We start from the raw sequence: 9,569 nt of genomic DNA, 5'->3' as shown, positions 1-9,569 counted from the left end.
AAAAGGTTGGTAAGAGCCAATACCACTAATGATTTTGCAAACATAAAGGTCTAAAAGTGGAATATTATCGATCTTTTTACTCTTTAAAAGTAAAATTTATGATGGATAAAATTATAATCACGGTTAAATATCAAAAATGAGATGAACAAATATTAAGAATCTAAATCAACAGAAAGTAAATTATATTTTATGTTAAAACCAAATAATCAAATCTTTCCATTGATTATTTAGCAAGAGAATCCAATTAAATTATTTTTTAAATTCATCATATGAGTATTATTTTTCAAGTTTTAAAAAAATCTTAGGGTACTTAAATTTATTCCATAAAAAGAGTGTTAGAGATTAAAAAAAATAGATCAGAAAGTAAAAAAGATTAGTATAATATTAAGAAGGCCATACAAGTGTTTGAGGAAGCACAGTCAAAGCTAAATCCTGAACAAGAATAAACTTTCAAGACTATATTATAAAAAATCGACTCTGGTATAGCGGGATTATCCTTTGTAGATGCCTCCTACGGAATCGAAATAATATTTCTATGTCATGGATTACTTACAAATATCACATCAAGATGCATGATATTGTTAGCAATAAGAGAAAATGGTGTACCAGCAACGATTTTATTATGATATCGTACAACTCACTTTAGATTTGATATACCTCTTCAAATAACTGAAATAACCGTAAAAATATATCCAATCAGAGCAATAGTGCTAAATTTATAAGGAAAGCAAAAGTAATAATATGTGGTGAAGCGTTTTTGGCTAAGCGTCAAACGATCGAAACAATCGCCTAGAGTTTTAGAGATATATTGGATATCGATGAATCGTTTGGTGGAAAAGTAATAGTTTGGGAGGTGATTTTGTGTCAAGTACGATCAGTAATTCCAAAATTGACTAAAGCAGAAATTGTAAAAGCTAGCTTGCTAAAATTATACTTATGACCTCAAATAAAAAATATTCAAATGACAAGAAATATAAAAGTAAGAACAAATCCAACATTCAGTGGCTTCTTGCTTCGTGTCGGAAACGAAGAAGAGCATCCAGTAAACGATGATTTGGTTCTTCTAGAACACTTGGTTATCAACCCCAATAGTAATAGTAGTGTATTTAATAAGGAAAATATTTGTATAAATTACATGATAGAAATTAAAGAGCTATATTAGCTAGCATAAATGAATATGTTGATCAACTAAATAAAAGGTTGATTGCTAAGTTTTATGGTAAAAACTGAAATGAATATGTTGATCAACTAAATAAAAGGTTGATTGCTATATTTTATGGTAAAATCAAAATATTTTTGAGTTTTGACTCAGCAGCAGAAGATGATACCTACAATAACTACTAAGAAGAATACTTAAATACTTTAATACCAAGTGGTCTTCTACCGTACATGTTTGTTGTCAAGTTCATTATTTTTTACGTATGTTAGTGTCACCATATATATAATAGATGAAGTTAAAATTGATCTTTCATTGCATATAGGTTGATTTTGAAGAAAAATATGTGTGTCATGCTACTGAAAAATTAGATCCGCTGAATAGCTTATGTAATAGTACACACATAGTTTATTGAAGTTTTGACAATAATGTCATACATGCAGAACTTATGATACTGGTCAATATGCTTCTAAATATGTGTTTATCCCCAAATTCAACTTTCGTCTTCCGAAACTAAAGAATACCCTTTTAAATTTGTGTGAAAATAATTTTCAGTATATTTATATTTTATAGTTATAATAAACAAAACACAAGGACAATCATCCTAAATATTGAACTAAATTTAGCACAATATATTTTCCTATACAAATAACTATATGTTGCACTTTCAAGAGAAATATAAATATCGACAACAAGAGTTTTGGTTATGTCAGAGTAACCAAAGCATTAGAAGGAAACATATACCAAACAAAACACTATCTATAAAGAAGTATTCAATAAGATATCAGCGCATTAAATACCTTTAAACTACAATACATAATTATCTACTTAATATAACTAAAATTGATCATTTACATAAGTTCTAATGATATCCTTTCATTTTGAATTCACGTATTATGCTAATGTAACAATATTTTTCGATATTTAAATGATTGTTGTAGCATTATATATAAAATTGCTCTCATTAATTAAATTTATTATTCCTTCATATAAATAAATATTTAAACCATCATGTGTCATTATTAACGTGCAACACACGTTTATAGATACTAGTAATTATTAAATATAGAGTTAACAAAGCAAAAAAAATCACCTCAAATGCTAAAATTTGAATATAATTTAATAACTTTTAGTTGTTTAGAATGGAATAATGTCAAACATTCTAAGATATCACAAAACAAAAATAGTGTTATATAAATGGAGTAGAACATATGGAGTACCCTTCAACTATCCCTTGTTACATTGGTACGTTGCTACATTCCAGTAATGTGATAATACAATAGGGACCTCCATGAATTGCACCTCATAAAGAAAAATATATTATAATGGAAATTAATAACTAAAAAAGAAAAAGGCAACAGTCAACGATCGCAACAGCAAATCCTCGGTCTCTGCGACTCTGAGGTTAATCACGCTATGGATTTAAAAGGTAAACAGATGATTTCTCATCTAAAGTATTACTTCAATTTCATGTACTAGTTGCTATAGAAGGATGGTGAGATATAGTGCAAGTTCACAAGTCCAAGTGAGCGGCTATCAAAATGCCATTAACAAAAAACCATAAAACATAACTAAGGAAGCCTAATTCCTTTATAATTATCCCTAAAGCAAATAGTAAGTGGCCTTTGCTGCAAAAACATAGCCAAAAAATTACTTGGGATACGAGCAAAAATACAAGCATCTTACAAACCTATTGCTGGTTACAGGCCACACGATGCACGTTTGGCTCATCATCATCCGAGTCATAAGCCTCTTGCTGTCGTTGCTGCTCCTTGCGCCTCATTTCTTCCTCGATGTTGACATTGTGCATAGTAGTTTCTTCACACTCATCCAACTCCATTCCCGATGAGCTCTTCCCTGGTCTTGCCGGCAGAATAGTCTCTATGCCGCGGCATGTCTCAGGGGAAAGAACCCCTGATTCTGGAAAATCCACATTGAAATGGATATAAAGCCGACCCTTAATGAAAGGCCTGCCATAACTGGGCATGCCTTCATCATTTATTGCCTTGTATTGATCTGCAAAACACAACAGGATGGTTATATCCCCTGTGCAGTAGCCTAGTGATCAATGAAGTAGGTGAAAACCATGGCGGGGGCGACCAGGGTTCAAATTCCACCAGAGACGAAATGTTAGGTGATTTCTTCTCATTTGCCTAAATCTTGGCCGGTAGAGTTACCGGGTACCGTATTGGTAGGAGGTACCATGTCAATAGTCGAGGTGCCCGCAAGTTGGCTCAGATACCACCACAATTAGAAAAATATAAATGCTTTGCAATACCTGACATGACAGCACACGGGAAGCACCGCACAAACAGCACAAAGGAAGAAGGTGCTTACCAGGTTTTATGACTTCTCCAGGGTTTGATTTGATTAAAAGCTGCCTCCCATCAAGATGAGTGAGGACAAACTGAAAGCCACAAAGAGCTTCAGTCAAAGTAAGTGTGTGTTCCATATAAAGATCATCAAACTTCCGCTTGAACTTTGAGTGGTCCTTCTGTTGTAGAACAAAGACAATATCTCCAGTGATGGTATCAGGCTGCAGAACAACAATAAGACTAAAATATAAGAACAGACAAGTCCTCAGTCAAAGTGAAATGAGCAATACACAAAATGGAAAGGGGAAGCAAATAGCTTGATATATTATATAAGGAGGTGATATACTCCACTTAAAAAGCACTGCACAGACTTCATTCATTATTCAAATAGACTAGACTAAGACAGAAGAACTAGAGTTTCTCTCTGCAAATTTTGCCCAACAAATCTTGAAACACATTTAACAGGTAAAAAGAACAGAATGAGAAAGCAAACTACACTTACAGCTTCATCTGCTTCCCCTTCAAAAACTATCTTCTGGTTATGTTGCATTCCTTTCTCTACATTTACTTCGAGCACCTTCTTTTCTTGTGAAACTTTGTTTCCTTTGCACTGTGAGCACCTGTCCCTCTCACTGATAACCTCTCCTGCGTCAACACATTAAATTTCGAGGATTTACCAACTCTTTCCTACCTTTTTCTTTCTTTTCTTGTGGATAGGTGAAGAGGGGACGCCACCAACTTTTCTCTTCTTTCAACATGGAACACAAAGAATATCGGAATAACCATAATATTTTCATTAACTACCTGAGCCTCGGCATTCAGGGCAAACATGTTGCATCTGTTGGATCATTCCGGGAGCGATCTGTCTTGTTGTGACACGCATTCCAGTACCTTGACATCCATAACATCTCCCAGATGCTCCACTCTTTGAACCTTTCCTGATAACACAATGGAAGACTACCCAACAAATCACAAATATGTAGAAAAATTAAGTCAACTAACAAATTACTACACCTTAAAATGACCTCCAAAAAATACTATCTGGTCTGTCAGTTCAACTTACATATAAATTTTAGAAAACGACTAAATGCCCAACAAATTTCTCTCTGAAGCATTCAATTTGTTTCCAACAATTCTCCCAGGCCTTTTATCATTAAATACTAAAAAAAGATTCTTCTTTTAATACATTAATAATAAAACACATTTTTTTCTATTTTGAAAGGTTGAAACTGTTATCTTACATTTCTCTGTTAATTGAGAACAGCAATCAACACCCACATCAGCACCTACCCCATACAGCTTAAGAAAAGAGGAGCACTATTTTAAATTAGAAAGATGTATTTACAAGCATCTTAATTGATTCTAGGTACACCACAACATCAGAACTGATATTGAAGCCATATTGAATTCAAATAAAATTAAAAAGATGAAAGTAAATAAAGGAGCAACCATGAACACTAGCAGCATGGATACACACAACTTTTCAAAAGCAGAGAGATAAAGCTCAAAGAGGACTTACAATAAAATCTGTATACAAAAGCTCCATCTACTAAATAATATAAGAGCGCTTTCAGAAGTTTCAACGTCACAAATATAAGATTCAATCCTTTTTTTTGATAATGGTAATATCCAAACAAAATTGAGCGCACCTCGACTAATTCACAAGATACCTGCTGTTGCACCTCTTTTAAAAAGTGTTTAAAATGAAGTACAACAGTTTAGTAAGGGTGTCCACACCTGCCACCTCCCGCCACCTCCCACCAGTACAGTACAGTTGCCGGACAAATCTATCCATCAAATTCAAGCTACTTGACCAATGGGAAGATTACAAAAATATCCTAATTAATTCAAAGTGCTTTAGGAAAAATAGGTTCTGATACCAGAGATCTAAATCCAGGTGTGAAGTCTTTATCACTTTCTGAATTAGAACTTGGCTACACAAAGGGATAAGGAAACTCTACTTTATCATGAGAATTCGCCCATTACTTCCTCAATGCAATCTCTTTAGAGCTTTGTTGACTTTCACTGAGTTCAGGAGAAGATGGTTTTAATGAGTAATTATTTTTTGTGTTCCTAAATATCTGTTACCATAATGGTTGGAAGATGTAAAGGGGCATAAATATGTCACATCAGAGTTTAACTCATATAAAACAATTATTACAGACTAATTCAAAATTTTAATGTCAACTTGGTCATTCCAGGAAGGAGGTCATATTCTTCGAAAGGACCAAAATAGAAAACAAATCAAAGGAAATAGGCAACAAGCAGAACAAATAATTAGAAGGAATTTTAAAAAGAAAGCTACTATTAAGCACCACAGAGCAAAAAAGCAGCAAGTCAGAAATAGTGTCAAGTTTGTGGATTGAAACAAGTGGCTGAAGTGGAAAAAATAATAAAGTATCTATGCTCAGTTGGTAGATATGTGTGCAGTGTGCAAGTGTAGTTAACTAGTCATAATTGCAGCCTAATCAAATCTTGCATTTGTATTTCTCTGTAACACTTAAAACAATCTGCCACAGACTTTTGATTGGGCTCGAGACGATGTACAGAATTAACTAGGAAGAACGTATCTATAGTCCTAGTTTGCTAGGCACAAAAAATACCCTAAATAGTTCTGTGTGATCTTTTGACCTAATATAGCTTCAAAAACAATAAGAAATGAAAAAGGAAAGAAAGAACTATCATTTCATTGAAAATTCATCCGACAGAAAGAAGTATAAATTCTCCCACTCCTCCATCAAGTCTAATTTAAACAAATGTCGTTCTAACTACACGCACACACATTTTCTGGAATCTTGGTCACCCAGTTCCTTCAAATAATCACACACAGGCCAAGTGAAAGACACTCAGCATAGATTCTCAGCCTTAATGAGAACAATTTGAATTCAAAAGAGAAATCTCATCATTCAACTCAATACACTACATTGAATTCTTGGTCATCTAAGCAATATATGACCATCGGCAAAAGATAAATTCAGAATAATCACAGAGAGAAAATACCCGTTACACTTGGAACACAATCTATTCCGGGAAAGAGAGAGCTTCTTTGTAGTTCCATTATACAAGTCTTCCAGAGAAACCCTAAGGGTATGCACTACATCTTCACCTTGTTTCTGTCTGCTAGCTCTGAAGCGGCTGCCGCCGCCTAAAACAACCAAGGCCAAATAAATATGCCATCCAACAGAATATAAAATATATAAAATGGAGTCAACTCCCAAGCAGGTGGCTCTTTCTATCTACCATCAGAGAGAGAGAGAGAGAGAAAGAGAGTCTTACCCCCAAAGGACCCACCACCAAAGAATGATTCAAATATGTCAAAGTGATCGTGAACACCGCCACCACTGCTTCCCATTCCTTCTTTAAGGGCATCTTCACCGTACTGATCATAAGTTTCTCTCTTCTCTGGATCACTTAGAACTTCATATGCCTGAGCCAACTCCTTGAACTGAGAAGATAGAAAACGGACATAAGTATAAGACAAGACGCAAAAGACCAGAAATGCTCCCTTCCACTTGGTGCTTCTTCGATCACATATTGGCAGGTTCATACATTCATGACACATCATAATCAAAAAGGGCGTAAAGTAAAGACCTATGTGCCAGCGTACTCTCATGATACAATACTAGCTCGATTTTATTGACGGCTTGAGTGGAAACTGCCTTAAAAAGCATGCAGAGTGCGCGCGAGCTGGCTCGGACACCACCATTATCAAATCTCAACAGAAAAAAAAGCATGCAGAGCCTCAGAATCAAAGGGTTCCATTGGTATTGACGTGAAATATCTGTAACAGCAATATGCAGAGGATTCTACTTGCATATGTAGGATATGCAACTCACTTTCTCAGGGTCACCACCCTTGTCAGGGTGATTTCTTATAGCAGCTTTCCTATATGCCTTCTTAAGTTCATCTTGACTGGCACTTTTTGATACACCAAGAACCTCATAGTACTTGGAGTTGTCACTCCTTCTTGGGGCCCGTCCAAACATAATGATTCAACTTTATGCCTGCTTTAGACACAGAACAATCAAACTCAGACAGCGCCAGTCTGCTACACACCAAAACCAAAAAAAAAGGTGGGAAATTTTACATGCAACACGTAAATTAAATAGGCAATTTATGAGAACTGATTAAAAGTATCATTTGATGGAGGAATACCAATCGCACCAAGTTAATGAACAAGATGGAGAAACTTTATCTCTAGTTGGTATATCCACCTTACTGAAAAAAGTAAAGAAATTGCGAGGAATTTAAGCACAATAGTTACAAAAAAAGTAAATTTATTTTCATGGATAAGTTAAGACATTAGATCGATAGAAGGACAGATAAAGACGGCAGAAAAGATAAATAGAATAAAGAAAATCAGCAACCAATTGGTGTGCCCGTAAATTCACCAGAACTCAAATCATATTCTTTTTTTGGTGATGAATATCACTAGAAATTAGATCATCCCGAAACTATCTAAACAAAGAAAAGCCTAGATACTGTATGCATAGCCCAGATAAGAGATCAAAGACGACACTAAAGTATATGCCATGCAAATCAATTTTAGCCTAGAGCAGGTGGAAAATGCATATTGCTCAGGCTCAAACCTACATTGATGTTTCAATCGTAATGGCAGTAGGACTGCAGCCGAAATATTCTAAAATCCATCCTGACGTCAGCCCGCCAAGTTAGTTAAGTCAAAGCATGTCATTCAACAACATTTGAGATCAGCAAGGCGTGCTCCACCAAATCTTGCATTGACGCCATCGAAATCTATATACATTTATACACAGTCCTAATCCAGCTGCATTATTTGAGCATTTTACTTAGTAAATGACAAATTAAAATCATTAAAGCTTCAAATTTTCTTTCTTTCCCTAAATTAACAAGAACCTGAAAGAGGCTTTTTACTAGCATATATCAACTTTCACCTCCTCAGCTACTCCACAATTTTTTACCTTACTAAAACAAGGGTCCGAGGGCAAACAATTTGCAATTCTACTTTCCAAATCGTATTTCATAGCGAAAAACGTAACTTTAAAAGAAAAACTTAAGAACATGTTACCAGGCAAGATCTATAGCATGTGTTATTCAAATGTTCCACCTTCAAAATTAAAAATACATAGAAACAATAAAGTAATAAGGAAAGCAAGCGACTTTGCAGCTGGAAAGAAGGGGGAAAACCCACAAAAAACAAGAAAGAACACAAAAACAAGGAAACCCCAGTTCAAAATTAACAGCAGTAATATTTAACTCAAACATGAATTAGACTTTTCCACTATAAAACAATAAAAAGACAGATAAGGATTTAAACTTTTGTCCACCGCTAACAAAAAAAAAAACCCAAAATTGAAGTAAGGAAGCTATAGAAAAAGGTACCTGGACAAAGGATTTCTAGAGTAAGAGAGAGAATAGAGAGTTGCTTGAGTGGTGTAGTGTCCACCTCTCTTGCACCAAGAAAACTGCTTGTCAAAAACTAATATTACAAAGGGTGCAAAGAAAAGCCTTCTGAATTCTGAATACGATCGGTCACGTAATGAACTCACAGTAACCCCGGGTTGGATATGAAATAAAAATCCTTGTACAACCAAAGGTTGTAGCGGGTGTACTCTTGGAGGTAGAGGCAAAGGTCCCCGACCTCATTATACGGCATATTATTATTGTTGTTGTTGTACACTTAAAAATTATAACAAATCCAATATTTAAGCTAAAAAATAGAAGAAAAGATAAAATATAAGAATTATAAATATTAGCTCAAAACATTATTATACATATGGAGAGTTAAAGAGCTTAACTTTGTAAGAGAGTTTGTTGATTTTTCTCTTTACAATTATTTTTCATCCCCCTAAGATGACATCATCCCCACCCCCTGCCCAGGGCCCAAGAGCACCACCGATACTGAACCCCCCACCCGCCGGACATTAGCTCATCATTAATGGAAGTTGAAACAACACATAAAAAGAATACCTTCAAGGAAAACCTATCGAAAAAATATTTGACAAAGTCAAGTGTGTATCATTCCCAGTACCACCAAATGGAAGCAATGCCTGAATTAACTATGATAGAGGAAATTTTCAAGCCTATCATCCTAAGTCATGAGCAAAAATTAGAATCTA

General features: G+C 34.8%; 1 protein-coding gene across 6 annotated transcripts; it reads right to left on the bottom strand.

Annotated features, from left to right (window-relative positions):
- Positions 1-2,557: 2,557 nt before the first annotated feature.
- On the bottom strand, positions 2,558-9,101 carry LOC107812983 (dnaJ protein homolog). 6 transcript variants are annotated; one of them, XM_016638176.2, is made up of 9 exons: positions 8,833-9,076; positions 8,065-8,257; positions 7,308-7,478; positions 6,748-6,916; positions 6,472-6,616; positions 4,276-4,409; positions 3,974-4,116; positions 3,494-3,692; positions 2,558-3,172 (listed from the first exon to the last, which is right to left on the bottom strand). In XM_016638176.2, the coding sequence occupies exons 3-9, from the start codon at positions 7,455-7,457 to the stop codon at positions 2,847-2,849; spliced, it is 1,266 nt and encodes a 421-aa protein (XP_016493662.1). In that variant the 5' UTR covers positions 7,458-7,478; positions 8,065-8,257; positions 8,833-9,076; the 3' UTR covers positions 2,558-2,846. The 6 variants fall into 6 exon arrangements, with proteins under 6 accessions (XP_016493662.1, XP_016493660.1, XP_075073501.1 ...); XM_016638174.2 differs by having other exon boundaries at positions 7,308-7,475; positions 8,833-9,075; XM_075217400.1 differs by lacking the exon at positions 8,833-9,076 and adding an exon at positions 8,347-8,754 and having other exon boundaries at positions 7,308-7,475.
- Between the last annotated feature and the right edge of the window lie 468 nt (positions 9,102-9,569).

This window comes from Nicotiana tabacum, chromosome 7 (genome assembly GCF_000715075.1).
Source record: "Nicotiana tabacum cultivar K326 chromosome 7, ASM71507v2, whole genome shotgun sequence".
NCBI lineage: Eukaryota > Viridiplantae > Streptophyta > Magnoliopsida > Solanales > Solanaceae > Nicotiana > Nicotiana tabacum.
This window is presented reverse-complemented; position numbering and strand designations above follow the sequence as displayed.